This window comes from Oryctolagus cuniculus, chromosome 7, assembly GCF_051225735.1.
Source record: "Oryctolagus cuniculus isolate XC-2025 breed Fujian yellow rabbit chromosome 7, ASM5122573v1, whole genome shotgun sequence".
NCBI lineage: Eukaryota > Metazoa > Chordata > Mammalia > Lagomorpha > Leporidae > Oryctolagus > Oryctolagus cuniculus.
This window is the reverse complement of record NC_142873.1, coordinates 127581481-127602613: the sequence shown is the minus strand read 5'-3', so window position 1 is coordinate 127602613 and position 21133 is coordinate 127581481. Positions and strand designations below refer to the sequence as shown.

General features: G+C 41.3%; 1 protein-coding gene across 5 annotated transcripts in view; it reads left to right on the top strand.

Annotated features, from left to right (window-relative positions):
* MAST2 (microtubule associated serine/threonine kinase 2) overlaps positions 1–21133 on the top strand; it is a 237707-nt gene that overhangs the window by 114816 nt on the left and 101758 nt on the right. For 3 of the 5 annotated variants that reach the window (XM_051857815.3, XM_051857812.3, XM_051857809.3), the window contains exon 4: positions 7860–7891. In XM_051857815.3, the coding sequence (XP_051713775.1) occupies positions 7860–7891 (32 nt within the window). Of the gene's footprint in view, positions 1–524; positions 630–7859; positions 7892–21133 lie in introns of those variants that run through there. The other 2 variants (XM_070078565.2, XM_051857813.3) reach the window with 2 other exon arrangements.

The following is a 21133-nucleotide window of genomic DNA, read 5'->3' as shown; positions in this document are numbered from 1 at the left end:
ATAGCAGAGAGCTGGCCTGGAAGAGGGGCAACCAGGACAGAATCCGGCGCCCCGACCAGGACTAGAACCTGGTGTGCCGGTGCCGCTAGGCGGAAGATTAGCCTGTTGAGCCGCAGCACCGGCCCTCCATGTTTTCTATATTTGAATTTTTTCATGATGTATTTGGAGGAAAATGGAGTTGCTGTTGAAATGAAATGCAATACTTATTAATTATAGTTTTTAAAAATATAGTATACTTGTAGAAACAAAATGTAAGCTTCTTAGAAATGAATCTAATCTATGGCCGTACAACCCTGAAAGCTTTGGATCTCATCTGATCTTAGAGACTAGCTAGATTTGGGCCTGGATAGTACTTGGGTGGGAGAAATAAGTCTCAAGAAAGATCTGTGTAATCTTTATGTAGATAAGTAAAAAAGTTTATTAAAACATATTGAAGAGGACGTTAATAATGGAGAAGTTTATCTTTTCTTGTTAGGAGTTCTCTGTATTGTAAATACGTGAATTTCCCCCAGATCAGCTCTATATTGAGACTGATGTGAATGCAACTTTGTGTCTACAAGATAATTCTAAAATTTGTGCAGAAGAGCAAAGCCCTGAGAATAGCTCCTGTAATTTTGAAGAATAATAAGGTGGGTGGACTTGCCTTTTCAATATCAATATTTATTGCCAAGCTATACAAATTAAATAGTGTGCTATCAGGATAATGGAACAGCATATAAAGCAGAAAAAAAGAGGCCTCTGCACATATGTGGAAACGATACGTGAGGGGACTGATTTTGCTTATCATTGGATAAGTGACATTGGGATAATTTTTTTTTTTTTTTTTTTTTTTTTTTTGGGACAGGCAGAGTGGACAGTGAGAGAGAGACAGAGAGAGAAAGGTCTTCCTTTTGCCGCTGGTTCACCCTCCAATGGCCGCCGCTGCAGCCGGCGCACCGCGCTGATCCTGGCAGGAGCCAGGAGCCAGGTGCTTTTCCTGGTCTCCCATGGGGTGCAGGGCCCAAGCACCTGGGCCATCCTCCACTGCACTCCCTGGCCATAGCAGAGAGCTGGCCTGGAAGAGGGGCAACCGGGACAGAATCCGGCGCCCCAACCGGGACTAGAACCCGGTGTGCCGGCGCCGCAAGGTGGAGGATTAGCCTATTGAGCCACGGCGCCGGCTCAACATTGGGATAATTGATCATCCATATAGAGAAAAATATAATGGGATTTCTATCTGTCTCCATACATAAAAATAATATCCAGATATATTAACAGACTTGTTAATAAAGTCTATAAAACTTTAGAATAAAGTATATCTTCATATCTGTATTAGGGGATGGATTTCTAAATTTGTCTGTATAAAACTTAAAAAACTTTTATGACCTCATTAAAAAGAAAGGAAAAAACTGAGAACATATTTTTGGTGATATAACCTACAAATACTTACTATTAGGAGTTTGGAACATCCAAACCCAGTGGCCGTAGAAGGCCCATAAAATCATTTGGTTGGCCCTGCTAAGGCAGGACTCAAAATACAGTAAATCTGTAGCAGGCTAATTTTTAAGTTGATAATTTTGTATGGCCCACGAATACTATTATAAACATTCAAATGACCCTTTGCAAAAAAGGTTCCCCACCTCTGACACTTCAGACCATCGTGTAAACATTTGTAACTCAATAAGCAAAAAAAAATCTAATATAAAAATTAGCTATGGATATCTAAATAGGCGGGTACAGCTGATGAAACCTAATGGTTAATAAACACATGAAACATTGCTTAATTTCACTAGTAAATATGGGAGATACTATTTAAAACTGTATGTTAGCCATTAGCAAAAATTAAACAGTCTTAACAATTAGCAAGTATTAGAGAGTATGTGTAATGCTTTGTTCAACAAATATTCTTTCAGCTCGTGCCAGTCAATGTTCTGAGTTTTTGGGATGTATTAGTAAGGAAAATGGGCTACAATCCTTCATGGAGTCCAAATTCTAAAGGGGAAGACAAAAAACAAACAAGAACATAGTAAGTAAATTATAGTGTAGTATGTTGGAAGTGATGTGTTAAGAGAAATAAAGTAGAGCAGAATAAGAGGGTACTGATGGAAAATAAGTTGCAGAATCATTTGAGGCTACTTCAGCTAGTTCATGGAAAGTGAAATAAAAAGGTTAAATTTATTTGGTGGAAAATACTTTTAAATCTATGTATAATTTTCTCATAATACACATATTCCACAAACTTTTTGAGGAACCCTTTTGTAGGGCTACCAAGATTGGCTTCATTTTGAGAACTCACATGAAAACTGAACCAAGACTTTGAAGGTTTTTAGGGAATTAGTCAAGGAGATCTCTGTAGGCAGCATTTTTTTTTTTTTTTTAAGATTTGTTTATTTACTTGAATGGCACAGAGAGAGAAAGAGAAAGAAAAATCTTCCATCTTCTGGGGGAAAGAGATATCTTCCATCTGCTGGCTCACTCCCTACATGGCCTTAATAGCCAGGGCTGGGCCAGATGAAAGCCTAGAACTCCATTCAGGTCTCCCACATGTATGGCAGAGGTTCAAGTACTTGGGTCATCTTCTGCTGCTTTCCCAGGCTTATTAGTGAAGAGCTAGATCAGAATTAGAAGAGCCAGCACTCAGACCCTCCAACATCTAATGCTGGCATTGCAATTAGGAGCTTAACCCGCCATGTCACAAAGCTGGCTTCTGGAGAGGAGCAGCATTCTAAGCAGAAAAACAGATTATCATAAAGTCTTTTTAAAAAAGGATTTATTTTTATCTTTTTGAAAGACAGTTACAGAGGGAGGTAGAGACAGAGAGAGGTCTTCCATTTGCTGGTTCACTCCCCAAATGGCCGCAATGACCAGAGTTGAGCCGATCTGAAGCCAGGAGCCAGGAACTTCCTCTGGGTCTCCCATGTGGGTATGGGGGCCCAGGGACTTAGACCGTCCTCCACTTGCTTTCCAAGGTATATTTAGCAGGGAGCTGGATCAAAAATGGAGCAGCCAGGAATCAAACCAGTGCCCATATGTGATGCCAGTGCTGCAGGCCAGGGCTTTAATCTGCTGCGCCACAGAGCTGGCTCCTCATAAAGTCTTAACATAAGAGGATATTTGATGTGTTTAAGGAACAATAATGAGTTCAGTGTTACTTGATTAATGTACAAGAAGTTGAAGTCAGAGAGACAATGGAGAGGGGTAGTGGGCTACCTTTCTAGGTCTTTTTTTTAACTTTTATTTATTAAATATAAATTTCCAAAGTACAGTTTATGGATTACAATGCCCCCCCCAATTTCCCTCCCACCCACAACCCTCCCATCTCCCACTCCCTCTCCCATTCCATTCACATCAAGATTCATTTTCAATTATCTTTATATACAGAAGATCAGTTTAGTATATATTAAGTAAAGATTTCATCAGTTTGCACCCACACAGAAACACAAAGTGTAAAATACTGTTTCAGTACTAGTTATAGCATTATTTTACGTTGGACAACACATTAAGGACAGATTCCACATGAGAAGTAAGTACGCAGTGACTCCTGTTGTTGACTTAACAATTTGACAGTCTTGTTTATGGCATCAGTAATCTCCCTAGGTTCTAGTCATGAGTTGCACAGGCTATGGAAGCCTTTTGAGTTCGCCGACTTCGATCTTATTCCGACAGGGTCATAGACAAAGTGGAAGTTCTCTCCTCCCTTCAGAGAAAGGTACCTCCTTCTTTGATGGCCCCGTTCTTTCCACTGGGATCTCAGTTGCAGAGATCTTTCATTTCCTTTCTAGGTCTTCATGTCAGTTTTGGCTTTAACCCTTTTAAAAAAAAAACTTTAATTGATTATTTTAAAATTGATATAATTATTCATATTTTTGGGTACAGTGTGGTGTTTCAGTACATTTATGCATGTACAATGATGAACTCAGGATATTTAGGTTGTTATCACATTTATCATTTCTTTGTATGAGAATGTTCTAGATCATCTCTGTGCAAGTCATTATTGCTAACTGCAGTTACCTTACAGTGCAATAGAAGACTAGAGTTTATTTCTTCTATCTGGCTGTAACTTTGTCCCCTTATCTAATCTCTTGCCAATTCCCCTCTGTCCTTTACCCTCTTGGGTCTCCTGTGGCCACTATTCTCTCTGTTTCTGTGAGCTCAGCTTTTTTAGATTCCACATATGAGTGAGGTCATGTAGTATCTGTCTTTCTCTGCCAGTATTATTTCATTTAACATGATAGTCTCTGATTCATCCATGTTGCTGCATCATGACAGGATGTGTGTATATATACCACATTTTCTTCATCCATTCATTTGTTGATGGAACTTAGGTTGATTCCATATGTTGGTTATTATGTATAGTGCTGCAATAAACACATGAGTGCAGGTATCTTTACCATATCCTGCTTTTATATGTGAGGGGTCTTCAGAAGGTTCATGACAAATGAGTGCTGTGAAAGAAAAAAACTATGCAGGGATCTCAAATTTTTTGACACCAAGGTAAACTTATTTTCAGTTTCATTTTCCATAAACTTTTTAAAGTCTTTTCATACTGTGGATGTATACACAGTATTGTTATTGCTAGATCCTGTAGTAGTTTATTATTTATTTGAGAGGCAGATAGATGGAGAGTGCTCCCATCCATTGCTTCGATTCTCAAATGCCTGCCAGGCTGGAGCCAGGAGCTAGGAATGTAGTCCAGGTCTCCTGTGTGGGTAAGCCAGAACCCAATCAGTTGAGCCATCACTATTGCCTCCAGTGTCTTCACCAGCAAGAAGCTGGAGTCAAAAGTTGAAGCTGGGAATTGAATTCAGGCATTCACATGTCAGATTGCAGGCATTTAAGCCATTAGGCTGATCACCCACTCTTATGTTTTTAATTTTTGAGGAACCTCTATTCTGTTTTCCTATAGTGACTGTACTAATTTACACTCCCACCAACTGTTAGAAGAGTTCCCCTTTCTCCACATCCTTTCTAGTATTTATTATATCTTGTCATTTTGATAATAGCTGTTCTAACTGGAATGAGGTGATATCTCACTGTGATTTTAAGTTGCATTGCTCTGACGATTAATAATGTTGAACTTTTTTCATATTCGTGTGGACTGTATTTGAGAGGTACCCATTTCTTTTTGCCCATTCTTTGGTTGGATTTTTTGTTTGTTTTGCTGGTAAATTTTTAAAGCTCCTTATATATTCTGGGTATTAACCCCTTTATCATGTTTGTGAATATTTCCTTCCATTCAGTAGTTGGGTTTTCGTTCTGCTGATTTCCTTTGCTGTACAGAAGCCTTTTAGTTTGATGTAATTCCTCTTACCTATTTTTCCTTTTATTGTCTGTTTTTATGTTCTTGACCAGACCAGTCTTGGAGCATTTCCCCTGTGTTTCCTTTTAGTTCTTGTATAGTTTCAGGTTTTACATTTGAGTCTTTAATCAATTTTGAATTAATTTTTATATATAGTAAGACATAGAGTGGTCTAACCTCATTCTTCTGCAGGTGGACATCCAGTTTTTCCAGTGTCATTTATTGCTGAAATGTATATTCTTGGCACTTTAGTCAAAAGCCATTTAGTTTTAAGTGCTTGAATTTATTTCTAATAATAGGATCCCTATTTTGTTTCATTGGTCTGTGCTTCTGTTTTTATTATTTTATTTTATTATTTTTATATTATATTTTTATTTTATTTTATTATTTTATAACCATGTTGTTTTGGTTACTATAGCTTTGTAGTATACTTTGAAGTCAAGTAGTGTGATGCTTCTAGCTTTGTGTTTTGTTTTTCTTGGCTTTGACTCATGAATGAAATAGAGAGTCATTAGAGGGTTTTGAGCAGTACTGTAGTGTTCTTAACTTACTTTTTTTTTTTTTTTTTGACAGGCAGAGTGGATAGTGAGAGAGAGAGACAGAGAGAAAGGTCTTCCTTTTTTCCGTTGGTTCACCCCCCAAATGGCTGCTACGGCCGGAGCACTGTGCCTATCCGAAGCCAGGAGCCAGGTGCCTCCTCCTGGTCTCCCATGTGGGTGCAGGGCCCAAGCACTTGGGCCATCCTCCGCTGCCTTCCCGGGCCACAGCAGAGAGCTGGACTGGAAGAGGAGCAACCGAGACAGAATCCGGTGCCCTAACCAGGACTAGAACCCGAGGTGCCGGCGCCTCAGGCAGAGGATTAGCCAAGTGAGCCACGGCGCTGGCCTTAACTTACTTTTAAGAAGAATCACTCTGTTATGTTGAGAATATGTATACCATAGCGGGCCAAGGGTAGAGCAGGAATGGAATACCATTTAGGAGACTTGAGAGGATATGGAAGAGACCATGTGGCTTGTATTGCAATACCAAAAACCAGTAGGCTTTTTTACAACTCTTTTAGCAGAAACACTTGCGTTTGAACTCTTTTATGAGAAAAATTAAATTGAGAGACTCAAGAATTGTTTTGATGCAGAAGAAAACATGGAAATGAAATTGATTTTCCCTCTGTTGGAGAAGGGACAAATAAATATTAGTGTATAGACTGGACTACTGACTAAAGATTATTGAACTAAAATGAAATATAGCTACTGATGCCAACAGTTGAATACATGTAATTTGAAACCATGTATATGTAGTTTAAAAGCATGTAGAACAGCACTGTTTATGATAACATAAGATGTAATGACACGGGGCTGGTGCTGTGGCATAGTGAGTTAGGACTCTGCCTGTGGTGTTGGCATCCAGTATGAGCACTGATTTGAGTCCCGGCTGCTCCACTTCTGATCCAGCTCCCTGCTGGTAGTCTGGGAGAGCAGTAGAGGATGGCCCAAGTGCTTGGGCCTCTGCACCCACATGGGAGACTGAGAGGAGGCTCCTGGCTCCTGGCTTCAGGTTGGTCCAGCTTCAGCTGTTGGGGTCATTTGGAGACTGATCCAGTGGGTGGAAGACCTCTCCCTCTGTCTATAATTCTGATTCTCACATAAATGAATAAATCTTTAGGGAAAAATAAAGATATAATGACACACATGTAAAAGAAAATCACAAATTAGGAATAGTTGTTAAGAGGATTGGTGTGGCTTAGCAGCTAAAGCTGCAGCCTGTGATGCTGGTATCCTATATGGGTGACTAGTTTGTGTTCTGGCTGCTCCACTTTTGATCCAGCTCCCTGCTAATAGCCTGGGAAAAGCAATGCAAGATGGCCCAAGTCTTTGGGTCATCCTGCTACCCACTTGGGAGACCTGTATGAAACTCCTGACTCCTGGCTCTGGCCTGGCTCAGCCCTGGCCATTGTGACCATCTGGGAAATAAACCAGAGTTTAGAAGATATCTCTTTCTCTCTCTGTATCTGTCCCTCTTTCTCTCTGTAACTCAGTCTTTCAAATAAATAAATCTTAAAAAAAAAATTGTTAAGTGGTTGTTAAGTGGGGCCCGTGAGAATTGGGACTTTATTTATTTGGAAAGCAAGTCATAGGGACTCCAACTTATGGTAAGGGTTATTTTTCATGCCAGTGGTATGTATGGTAATCTTTTTTTCCCTATTTTTATACTTACTTATTTGTCTAATACTGCCCCCTCATCCCATTTCATTCATTTCATATTGCTGTTGCTAATTATATGAATCCTTTACAAATTTATCAGTAGTTAATGCTTGGCCCAAAGAGTACATGGAATCTTTACTGGGGAGATGGTTCCATCTAGTGGAAAAAATATTGCAAATGGTCTGACATTCCTTTTAGGAAGGAAAAATAAAGAAGTATAATTATTCTGATGGCTCTTTATTTCACTGATATTAATAGGAAAGTTTATTTAGAATGAGATGATTATTGAGAGAATGCTGTAAATCTCCTGGGACATTTGAAAAACCTACACAACTGAAATGGGCCCTTATTTTTGTCTAATTTGTGTGTATTTTATTTTTCAGAAGGAGTTGAGCCTTCCAAGAAGAGGCAGCTTGTAAGTAGATTGATATTACCATTACAATTATAATGATCTTCTACTTGGAAATCTGTCTTGGGAACTGCTCTTAGCATTGTAGGAATCCCATTCAAGAATCAATCAATCTCTCTCTCTCTCTCTCTCTCTCTCTCTCTCTCTCTTTATCTTTTCCCCCTGTGGGCTGCTATCTGTGCCAGGGAAGCCAGCAGACCAGCTAACTTCTTTTGATAAGTCAGGTTGTCCTTTCTTTTCTTACTTTCCCTCCCTCAAAGCTCCTTTCCTATGTCAATGTTTGCCTAGCATTTTGGGAAAGCTATCACTTAAATGTCTTATACTTGTGTTTTGAGATTTATTGAGTTTTAGTAGACTCAAACTAAGAAGGTAAAGATGTTAAAAATGAAGCTCTGTGTCTGTGTTTATTGTGTAAATGGGGCTAGGGGAGGACAGACTTTTCTGACAAGCTGGGGCAAGCACAGCTAAGTTTGGAAACTCGGTTGAAATATGTTCCCAACCTTTTAGTTTTTACTCTAGCTTCAGGGTTAGAGGAGATTGACAAAAAGTCTTTGTCTGCATTTTAATTCCCTAATAATTTCTTGGACTGTCTTTAAGAATTCTGCTGGGGGCCGGCACCGCGGCTCACTAGGCTAATCCTCTGCCTAGCGGCGCCGGCACACCGGGTTCTAGTCCTGGTCAGGGCGCCGGATTCTGTCCCGGTTGCCCCTCTTCCAGGCCAGCTCTCTGCTGTGGCCAGGGAGTGCAGTGGAGGATGGCCCAAGTGCTTGGGCCCTGCACCCCATGAGAGACCAGGATAAGTACCTGGCTCCGGCCATTGGATCAGTGCGGTGCGCCGGCCGTGGCGGCCATTGGAGGGTGAACCAACGGCAAAAGGAAGACCTTTCTCTCTGTCTCTCTCTCTCACTGTCCACTCTGCCTGTCAAAAAAAAAAAAAAAAAAAAAAAGAATTCTGCTGGGACAATATTGCAAATGTGACTTATCCAGGACATCTGGAATGATGGTTTAAGTGCATATTGGTATCCAAGAACCTATATTTTATACATTCAAACCGTCTCCACCATGATTTACTAATAGCAAATTTGGGAAACACTAAATAAAATAGAGCTATGATAAAAAACAAAGGCTTTGAAACTCTTGCAGAAGCATATGAGATGTAATTAAGGAGGAGGTCATAACAATATTCATCTTTATTTATTAAGTATACTTTATATCATATGCAGTTTTTCAAATTTATGGAATACAAACGTAATAATTATATTACTGTCTTTGGGATTTTATTTTGTAAAAAGCACTCTTGACTACATTGCATTCAGATTTTTGTAAAGCCTTTTTGGCTAGCTTATGAAAAGTCATGATGGGACTTTACTTATAAGGCAGAAAACACTTGAACCTTAGGTGTAAGTCTTGGCTGTGTCACTTATCTTGCTTTGTAAACCTAAACAAATCACTTCATTGACTTTAATCTTAGTTGCCTGATGTACAAAATGAAGATCATGACACACACTTTTTCTTTTTATTAAAGGATTTCTTTTTTATTGGAAGGATCACTTAATATTATGTGATAGTGATTCATTACTTTTACAAGTAGTTTTATTCTAAGATGTATTATTTTTAGAATTCTTGTAAACATGTTGGATTAAATTTAGGCTGGTTCTGTTATTTAAGAGCCACATATGTTCCTTTAAATTTAGATTTAACAGTGGATTTCAGTTCTGGCTTCACTGGTGTCCCAAGTCTTCTATAAACTTGGGCAGGGATGCTACACATACTACATCAGCAAGACTCTCACTGGGGTGCTCCACTGAGTAGGTATATTTAAGGGGACTGGCTTTTCAGCATTATATTCTGCAAATATTTGTGTTTCCTAATACTTCTGACATTTATTTCTTTTGATTCTCTTTATTTGAAAGTTCTCTGAGCTTTGCTTCAAGATTAAGTGAAATGAATTAATGCCTGAGTTTGGTAGCTTCTTCCAGGAATGTGTGCCTCTAATGAACGAAGTAGCGGGGAAGGAGGAGGAAGAGGGTTATCCTTATTTTCATTTGATACTGAAAGAATTTTTTGGTCACTTCAGTTTTATTTATTATTATTATTTTTTAAAATATTTATTTATTTATTTGAAAGAGTTACACACAGAGAGAAGGAGAGGCAAAGAGATAGAGAGAGAGGTCTTCCATCTGCTGGCTCACTCCCCAATTGGCCGCAGTGGCCGGAGCTGTGCCGATCTGAAGCCTGGAGCCAGGAGCTTCTTCCGGGTCTCCCATGCGGGTGCAGGGGCCCAAGGACTTAGGCCATCTTCCACTGCTTTCCCAGGCCATAGCAGAGTGTTGGATTGGAAGTGGAGCAGCTGGATCTTGAACGGGCGCCCACATGGGATATTGGCATTGCAGGAGGCTGCTTTACCCACTACACCATAGCGCCGGCTCCAATCACTTCAGTTTTTTTTTTTTTAAAGATTTATTTATTTATTTGAAAGAGTTATATATATAGAGAAGGAGACAGAGAGAGAGAGAGAGAGAGAGAGAGAGAGAGGTCTTCCATCCACTGGTTCACTCTCCAATAGGCCGCAACAACCACAGCTGCACCGATCCGAAGCCAGGAGCCAGGTGCTTCTTCTGGTCTCCCATGTGGGTGCAGGGGCCCAAGGACTTGGGTCATCATCTACTGCTTTCTCAGGACATAGCAGAGAGCTAGATTGGAAGTGGAGCAGCCGGGTCTTGAACCGGCGCCCATATGGGATGCTGGCACTGCAGGTGGTGGCTTTACCCACTACGCCACAGTGCTGACCCCTCAGTTTTAAACCAAAATAATTTTTTGATCATTTTAGTGTTATATAAGTTAGACCTATTTCAACTGCTGTAAAATGTTTAATTAATAAGAATCAGAGCTAGACTTTTCCTTTTTAGATAATATAACTCAAATTTGGACACTTGATCATCCAGTAAAAAATACACATTCATACGTAGTATGTGCTGGGAACAGATCTAAGTTCTGAAGTTATAATGTAAGATTTCATTTATTTATTTGAGAGGTAGAGTTACAGACAGAGGGAAAAGCAGAGAGAAAGGTCTTTCTTCCGTTGGTTCACTCCCCAAATGGCTGCAATAGCCAAAGCTGCGCCAATCCAAAGCCAGAAGCCAGAAGCTTCTTCTGGGTCTCCCACGCGGGTGCAGGGGCCCAAGAACTTGGGCCATCCTCTACTGCTATCCCAGGCCATAGCAGAGAGCTGGATTGGAAGAGGAGCAGCCGGGACTAGAACCAGTGCCCATATGGGATGCCAGCACCACAGGCAGAGGATTAACCTACTGTGCCACGGCGCCGGCCCCAGATACATTATTCTCTTGAAGAGCTTATATTATTTAAAATGCCAGAAATTCTCCATTTCTTCCATATAAACAATATCTTTTTTATCTCTAATATTGAAAGAGTAGCAAAAGCTTTTTCTTTTTTGTAAGGAAATGAGGAAACATAGATACCAATGAGGCTTTGCTCTTGACAAGTTATGTGTAGCTGTATACAGAAAGTATCCTTTCTGCTTTACAAGTGAGAGGTTTGGCTACCTACTCTCCGTGCTCATCCATCTCCCCCATGTCACTGCTGTTCCATGGCCCTTCTTCAGTATGGAACAGGGCAAGTCTTTGTAGAGAGCATGCAGCAGAAGGCAAGCTGTACTGCTTAGCATTCTCAGCAAAGAAGTCAGAAAAGTAAGAACCATAGAACATGTGTTTGAATAAACTTAATTTGTACTTAAAAGTTGTAATCAGTGTGAAAAAATTGATGCTAGGAAAACAAATGACTCACCATTTGCCTCATTGTTTCTTGTCACCTAGTCTAGAAGGTTTTAGAAGTTTATTTATTTATTTGAGAGGTAGAGTTACAGACAGTGAGAGAAAAAGAGAGACAGAGAGAAAGATCTTCCATCCGCTGGTTCACTCAGCAGATGGCCATAACGACTGGAGCTGGATCACACTGAAGCCAGGAGCCATGAGCTTCTGCTGGGCCTCCCACATGGGAACAGGGGCCCAAGGACTTGGGCTGTCTTCTGCTGCTTTCCCAGGCCATAACAGAGAGCTGGATTAGAAGAGCAGCAGCTGGGACTAGAACCAGCATCCATATGGGATGCTGGTATTACATGCAGAGGATTAACCCACTGTGCCAAAGCACTAGCTCCAGAAGGTGTTTTTTTTTTTTTTTTTTTTTTTTTTTTTTTTTTTTTTTTTGACAGGCAGAGTGGACAGTGAGAGAGAGAGACAGAGAGAAAGGTCTTCCTTTGCCCTTGGTTCACCCTCCAATGGCTGCCGGCACACCATGCTGATCTGAAGACAGGAGCCAGGTGCTTCCCATTTTGTTCAAGAGAGACAAATAGAAACATCTATGGCATATTATTTTGTACTGAGTACTATAAAGAAAATAAAGCCAGATAGGAAAACGAGGGTATGTATTTTGGTAGGACAGAGATTTTTAAGTTTCAAATTACATTGTCCAGGAATTAATTTTCTCATTAAGGTGACATTTGAGCAAAGAGCAGGAGTCTGGAATAAGTAGCTATGGTCATATTAGGGAAGAGAATATGAAGAATGACAACATTCATGCCTGCTGTGATAGGGCTTTATTGGGACAGGTTGGTTATAAAAGTTCTTTTGGCCTGTATCATACCATTTATTTTAAATTTGGCTTCTTGAAATTAAATCATTTTCATTTTTAGAAAGCTGTTTCATATTTAAACCCATCTGGACAATTTTTAATGCATTAAAAATCTAGTCTAGAATATGTATAGGGGATTTTTGATACATTTGTTCAAAGTGTGCATGTCTTCAGAAAAATAATTTGAAGTTCTGAGGTTTTTGTGTTTCTTGACCCAAGCTAGAGGAGAACGGTGTTTTAGTTTTTCATAACCAGTATAGCTATGAATGGCTTTCCTCATCCAGTTCTGTGTAGGTGGCCTTGTTTTGGCAATTCCTTCCTTCCTTCCTTCCTTCCTTCCTTCCTTCCTTCCTTCCTTCCTTCCTTCCTTCCTTCCTTCCTTTCTTTCTTTCTTTCTTTTATTTATTTTTGATAGGCAGAGTGGACAGTGAGAGAGAGACAGAGACAAAGAGAAAGGTCTTCCTTTTTCCGTTGGTTCACCCTCCAATGGCTGCTGTGGCCGGCGCACTGTGCCGATCTGAAGCCAGGAGCCAGGTGCTTTTCCTGGTCTCCCATGCGGGTGCAGGGCCCAAGCACTTGGGCCATCCTCCACTGCACTCCCGGGCCACAGCAGAGAGCTGGCCTGGAAGAGGAGTGACTGGGACAGAATCCGGCGCCCCAACTGGGACTAGAACCCGGTGTGCCGGTGCCAGGGCAGAGGATTAGCCTATCAAGCCACGGCGCCGGCCAGCAATTCCTTTCATAAAGGGTTGTTCTGCTATGAATGTCAGCACCAATACCTGGACTCCACATTTGAGAGCTAGATGTAAATGATATTTTTGTCCTTTTAGTTCCTCAGAAAGTTCAGCTTTTCTAACACTCATGATAATTTAAGGCAATTACCCTCATACTTCTTTTAATTTTAATTTTATTTTTTAAGATTTATTTACTTGAAAAGCAGAGTTACACAAAAAGAGGGAGGGAGGGAAGGAGGGAGGGGGAGAGAGAAAGAGATCTTCCATCCGCTAGTTCACTCTTCATTGACCACGATGGCTGGTGCTGACGCCAGGAGCAGGAGCTTCTTCCAGGTCTCCCGCATGGGTGCAGGGGCCTAAGCACTTGGGATGCCAGTGCTTCAGGTGGTGGCTTAACCTGTTATACAACACCGGCCCCTGCCCTCATATTTAATTAAATGTCTTGCTTTACTTCTTAGAGGCTGTCAGCACTCATTGGACGTTAAAAAAATTGGACTGTTGGAGTGAAGAGATAGCTGTATAATGCTTCATGTGTGTATGTGTGTGTGTTTGTATGTGTGTGTGTGTTGATGTTTCCGGTCTTTATTTTTAGAATCCCTGGGCTAGTTTTTCTTTTGCATTGTAGACTTACTCATTTGGGCAGTAGTTTTGGACTCCAAATACTGGATGAAAGTGAACATCTGGTATCTGTAGTGATGGGCAGTGGAAACGAAGAGTTATTGAGGCTCAAGGATGTGATGTGGCAAACTTTGCCCTTGTGAAACTGCCATAGCACCATTTATTTTCACACTCTGATGCAACTTGGTGCTGAATCAGTGCTTCTAGACAACGTGCTGAGAAGGGATACCACCTACTACAAATACGTAATAATCCTTTTATGAATTATCAGTGGTGTCTAATATAGCCAGTGCAGGGTTTTAGTTTTTCTGTGGAGCTTTGAAAATCAAGAAGTTTTGGTAGCTTTATGGATTGTGAAACCAGACTGTCTAGGTTTATATTACATTTAAGAACCTATCTTTTTATTATTATTATTATTTGACAGGCAGAGTTATGGACAGTGAGAGAGAGATAGAGAGGAAAGTCTTCCTTCCGTTGGTTAACTCCCCAAATGGCCGCCACAACTGGTTCTATGCCAATCTGAATACGGGAGTCAGGTGCTTCCTCCTGGTCTCCCATGTGGGTGCAGGGGCCCAAGCACTTGGGCCATCCTCCACTGCCCTCCTGGACCACAGCAGAGAGCTGGACTGGAAGAGGAGCAACCGGGACTAGAACCCGGTGCCCATATGAGATCCCGGCGCCACAGGCAGAGGATTAACCAAGTGAGCCATGGCGCCAGCCCCAAGAACCTATCTTTTAAAAATTGGTCTTTTAAAGAAATGGAGTTACAATATGACTTGCCCCAAATGGCAGAGTTAAAAACGTGCCAGAGGATTCCAATTCAATCCCATCAAGGTGGCATGTACCAATGCCATCTCACTAGTCCAAGTAATCGATTTCAGTTCACAGTTGATCAAATTGATAGGATTAAGATTCAAAGGGGGGCCGGCGCCGCGGCTCAATAGGCTAATCCTCCACCTAGCGGCGCCGGCACACTGGGTTCTAGTCCCGGTCGGGGCGCCGCATCCTGCCCCAGTTGCCCCTCCTCCAGGCCAGCTCTCTGCTATGGCCCGGGAGTACAATGGAGGATGGCCCAAGTGCTTGGGCCCTGCATCCCATGGGAGACCAGGAGAAGCACCTGGCTCCTGGCTTCGGATCAGCGTGGTGCGCCGGCTGCAGCGGCCATTGGGGGGTGAACCAAAAGAAAAGGAAGACCTTTCTCTCTGTCTCTCTGTCTCTCTCTCTCTCACTGTCCACTCTGCCTGTCCAAAAAAAAAAAAAAGATTTTTAAATAGAGCTAACAAACTTTACAGTGAAATGTGGCCTCTTCCTGCCATGAGAAGTATGTCTAGTTTCATAATAAAAAATTTAAAAATATATGCAAAGCTACTGATTTTTTAAAAATACACATGTAAGGGGCTGGTGCTGTGGTGTAGTAGGTATATCTAAAAGCAAGTTCAAAAGAGAAATGAGGGGCCAGCGTGTTGTGGCTCAATGGGTTAAGCTGCTGCCTGCAATGCTGGCATCTCATATGGGTGCCAGTTTGAGTGCTGCTGCTCCACTTTCTATTGAGCTTTCTGATAATGTGCCTGAAAAAGCAGCGGACAATGGCCCACGTCCTTGGTTGCCTGGATCCATGTGGGAAACCCAGGTGAAACTCCTGGCTTTGGCCTAGCCCAGCTCTGGCCATTGTAGCCATTTGGGGAGTGAACCAGTAGATAGAAGATCTACTCTCTCTCTCTCTTTTTCTCTCTCCCTCTTTCTCTAACTGACTATCAAATAAATAAGTAAATCTTTTTTTTAATTTATTAAATATAAATTTCCAAAGTACAGTTTATGGATTACAATGGCTCTTCCCCCCCATAATTTCCCTCCCACTCACACCCCTACCATCTCCCACTCCCTCTTCCATTCCATTCACATCAAGATTCATTTTCAATTCTCTTTATATACAGAAGATCGATTTAGTATATATTAATGGCCGGCGCCATGGCTCAATAGGCTAATCCTCCACCTAGCAGCGCCGGCACACCGGGTTTTAGTCCCTGTCGGGGCGCCAGATTATTTCCCAGTTGCCCCTCTTCCAGGCCAGCTCTCTGCTGTGGCCCGGGAGTGCAGTGGAGGATGGCCCAAGTGCTTGGGCCCTGCACCCCATGGGAGACCAGGAGAAGCACCTGGCTCCTGCCTTTGGATCAGCATGGTGCATCGGCCGAAGCGCGCTGGCTGTGGTGGCCATTGGAGGGTGAACCAACGGCAAAAGGAAGACCTTTCTCTCTGTCTCTCTCTCTCACTATCCACTCTGCCTGTCAAAAATAAATAAGTAAATAAATAAAAATAAAAATAAAAATAGTATATATTAAGTAAAGATTTCATCAGTTTGCACCCACACAGAAACACAAAGTGTAAAATACTGTTTCAGTACCAGTTATAGCATTACTTCACATTGGACAACACATTAAGGACAGATCCCACATGAGAAGTAAGTACACAGTGACTCCTGTTGTTGACTTAACAATTTGACAGTCTTGTTTATGGCATCAGTAATCTCCCTAGGTTCTAGTCATGAGTTGCACAGGCTATGGAAGCCTTTTGAGTTCGCCGACTTCGATCTTATTCCGACAGGGTCATAGACAAAGTGGAAGTTCTCTCCTCCCTTCAGAGAAAGGTACCTCCTTCTTTGATGGCCCCGTTCTTTCCACTGGGATCTCACTCGCAGAGATCTTTCATTTAGGTCCCCCCCTCCCGCCAGAGTGTCTTGGCTTTCCATGCCTAAGATACTCTCATGGGTTCTTCAGCCATATCTGAATGCCTTAAGTGCTGATTCTGAGGCCAGAGTGCTATTTAGGACATTTGCCATTCTATGAGTCTGCTGTGTATCCCGGTTCCCATGATGGATCGTTCCCCTCTCTTTTTTTTTTTACAGGCAGAGTGGACAGTGAGAGAGAGAGAGAGAGAGAAAGGACTTCCTTTGCCGTTGGTTTACCCTCCAATGGCCGCCGTGGCTGGTGCACTGCACTGATCCGATGGCAGGAGCCAGGAGCTTCTCCTGGTCTCCCATGGGGTGCAGAGCCCAAGTACTTGGGCCATCCTCCACTGCACTCCCTGGCCATAGCAGAGAGCTGGCCTGGAAGAGGGGCAACCGGGACAGAATTCGGTGCGCTGACCAGGACTAGAACCTGGTGTGCCGGCGCTGCTAGGTGGAGGATTAGCCTATTGAGCCGCGGTGTCAGCCCTCTCCCTTTTTGATTCTATCAGTTAGTATTAGCAGACACTAGTCTTGTTTGTGCAATCCCTTTGACTCTTAGACCTATCAGTGTGATCAATTGTGAACTGAAATTGATCACTTGGACTAGTGAGATGGCATTAGTACATGCCACCTTGATGGGATTGTATTGGAATCCCCTGGCACGTTTCTAACTCCACCATTTGGGGTAAGTCCAATTGAGCATGTCCCAAATTGTACATCTCCTCCTTCTCTTATTCCCACTGTTATATTTAACAGGGATCACTTTTCAGTTAAAATTTAAACACCTAAGAATAATTGTGTGTTAATTACAGAGTTCAACCAAACTAGAACAAAACAAAGAAAAAATACTAAAATGGATAAAGTATTACATTGTACATCAACAGTCAGGACAAGGGCTGATCAAGTCACTGTTTCTCATAGTGTCCATTTCACTTCAACAGGTTTCCCCTTTGGTGCTCAGTTAGTTGTCGCCGATCAGGGAGAACATATGATATTTGTCCCTTTGGGACTGGCTTAATTCACTCAGCATAATGTTTTCCAGATTCCTCCATCTTCTTGCAAATGACCATATTTCATTGTTTTTGACTGCTGTATAGTATTCTATAGAGTACATGTCCCATAATTTCTTTATCCAGTCTATTGTCGATGGGCATTTGGGTTGGTTCCAGGTCTTAGCTATTGTGAATTGAGCTGCAATAAACATTAAGGTGCAAACAGCATTTTTGTTTGCCAATTTCATTTCCTTTGAGTGGTATGGCTGGTTGTATGCTAGGATTATATTCAGGTTTCTGAGGAATCTCCAGACTGACTTCCATAGTGGCTTGACCAGTTTGCATTCCCACCAATAGTGGGTTAGTGTCCCTTTTTCCCCACATCCTCGCCAGCATCTGTTGTTGGTAGATTTCTGAATGTGAGCCATTCTAACCGGGGTGAGGTGAAACCTCATTGTGGTTTTGATTTGCATTTCCCTGATTGCTAGTGATCTTGAACATTTTTTCATGTGTCTGTTGGCCATTTGGATTTCCTGTTTTGAAAAATGTCTATTGAGGTCCTTGGCCCAATTCCTAAGTGGGTTGTTTGTTTTGATGTTGTGGAGTTTCTTGATCTCTTTGTAGATTCTGGTTATTAACCCATAAATAAGTAAATCTTAAAAAAAAAAAAAAGAAATGAAGGCCGGCGCCGTGGCTCACTAGGCTAATCCTCCGCCTTGTGGCGCCTGCACACTGGGTTCTAGTCCCGGTCGGGGCACCGGATCCTGTCCCGGTTGCCCCTCTTCCAGGCCAGCTCTCTGCTGTGGCCAGGGAGTGAAGTGGAGGATGGCCCAAGTGGTTGTGCCCTGCACCCCATGGGAGACCAGGATAAGTACCTGGCTCCTGCCATCGGATCAGCGTGGTAAGCCGGCCGCAGCACGCTGGCCATGGCGGCCATTGGAGGGTGAACCAACGGCAAAGGAAGACCTTTCTCTCTGTCTCTCTCTCTCTCACTGTCCACTCTGCCTGTCAAAAAAAAAAAAAAAAAAAAAAAAGTTAAAAAAAAAAAAAGAAATAAAAGCACAATTGTGGAATAAAGGTTTCTTGCAATAAATTAAAAAATGGTTACAAAGTGTTATAGGAAAAAGAGAAAGCAGCTGAACCTCCACTATACAAAATTTGTGTGTATATAGATAAGAATTATTATACATTGTCATTGGTTGTAACTTACAGAGTAATAATATAGATCAAAGGTAATAGAGGATTAGAACCAAATAGCTGGGGCCGGCACTGTGGCATAGCAGGTAAAGCTGCTGCCTGCAGTTCCGGTATTACACGTGGGCACTGGTTCAAGACCCAGGTGCTCCTCCTCCAATCCAGCACTCTGCTATGGCCTGGGAAAGCAGAAGATGGCCTAAGTCCTTGGGCCCCTGCACCCGCATGGGAGACCTGGAGGTATCTCCTGGCTCTTGGCTTTGGATCTGTGTAGCTTGGGCCATTGCAGCCAATTGGGGAGTGAACCAGTGATGGAAGACCTCTCTCTCTCTCTCTCTCTTTGCCTCTTTTCTCTCTGTGTAACTCTAACTTTCAAATAAATAAATAAATCTTTTTTTAGAAAAAAAAAAAACAAATAACCTAGAGCAATATTCTCTAAGCAATGCATTATATTATTCTCTCAGACGTACCCTGCACATACCCAGCAATTGTTCTGTTCTTCCCTTTCTTTTTTCCCTCCATCCCTTCCTCTCTTCCTTCTCCCCCCACCTTCTTTTTTGGCTTATTCTGAATTTTCATACAATCTCCTACCTTTAGATCTAAAATAATTTCAAACATTTTTGGCCTGATTATTTACATAGTGTAACAAGAATGCTAATTAGACTTTTAAAAGCCTCTGTTACTTGTATTATGAGTCTAGAAGCCAACCTAAGATATTCTGTCAGATTTCACTGGCAGTACCCGTAAATTTGGGTGAATTCCTCTATTGCCAAGATCTCTAAAATATCCTGCATGTCCTTGAGTTGCTGGAAGATAACCTTCCTTCCCATGTGTAAGACTGGGCCCTGTAAGAGAAGATGCCAGGTATTTTTCCTGTGAGGGTTTCGCAAGTATTCCATAAATTCAACCATAGTTCCTTAACAGTGCTTGTTAAACTTGATCATGTGTGTGTAATTCTCAGATACAACATTTCAGGTACGCTCCCTTGGTGGTACAACCATTTTTTACAATTATACTCTGGTAAAAAGAAGGAATTATTATTAAGCTTTTTCAGATAACTGTATTGTTTTGAAAAGTAAGACTCCTTAATAAGATTTTCTCATTTATGGGTTAGAGAGTTACCAAGAATAAAATATGATTTAGGAACGTGGTATAAGAGCAAAGACACTTTTAAGAGTTATAGATAGCTTAAGAAGCAATAGGATTGGTTTTCCTCTGTCTGGAATTATGTATTAAGACAATATTTTAAGCAAATAGCTACATCATTCTTCATTGTCTCATATATTAGTTCTCATTCCACTGAACCTTAGGTTTGTGGTCTGCTACTTGGCTAAAATGAGTTCTGGAAATTGTGACTCAGTCTGCTGGAATGGTCTGGAAGTTGCCCAGTTGTCCAAGTGCCGCAATTGGAAACCTGTACCCAAGAGTCTATTCTTTGACGTGTCAATAGTTTTAAAACCCTGCTGCAGTCCTGGGACAGTCCTCCTTTGTTGAAGACATGGACTATCGTTTCTTGTTCAGATAAGCATCAGTGTAAAACAAACTCTGTAAAGATGATAGAGACTTAAAATAGCTCTGGTGAGTTTATTACTGATAATTTTCAAATGTGAAAGTTCTGATAAAAGTTCATACTAAGAATAATGCAACTCACAAAGGAATTATGCTGTTTCTGTGTCAAGTGAACTATGAATAATAAAGCCAATCTAAAAAGATTTACCAAAGTATCCCTAAGAATAATTCTTTTCAAAGAAGACAGTGACTGCCACATTTGATTTATAAAACATGGTTGAACATAATTTTTACAGAGGAAAAATATCTTGCTATGTAAGATTTAATAATGTGGTACGACACACATACTGAGAACATACCACTAATATAGTGAAGATACCAAGTAGAGATTCAGTTAGTCAGGAGGAGTACGTGCTAGACGTCTGTGTTGTAAAATTCCACTGACCAAAATGATGCTAAATTCGTATATTAAAACTAAGGTTACTACCAAATAAATATTTTAGATAATAACTTAAATCACCAAACTGTTGTTTTCTAAAATCTTGCAAAATACTATCAGGACTCATAAACAGGAACATACTATAGAAAATGAGGGCATTGACAAGTCTCCAGGAACTTTCCATTAATTAATCATAATTTCTAGAACATTAATAGCATCTTCTTTATTCAAATTTAACTTAGGTAAAGGTAAGCATCTCTCTCTCTCTCTCTCTCTTTTTTTTTTTTTTTTTTTTTTTTTTGACAGGTAGAATTAGACCATGAGAGAGAGAGAGACAGAGAGAAAGGTCTTCCTTCCGTTGGTTCACCCCCCAAATGGCTGCCATGGCCG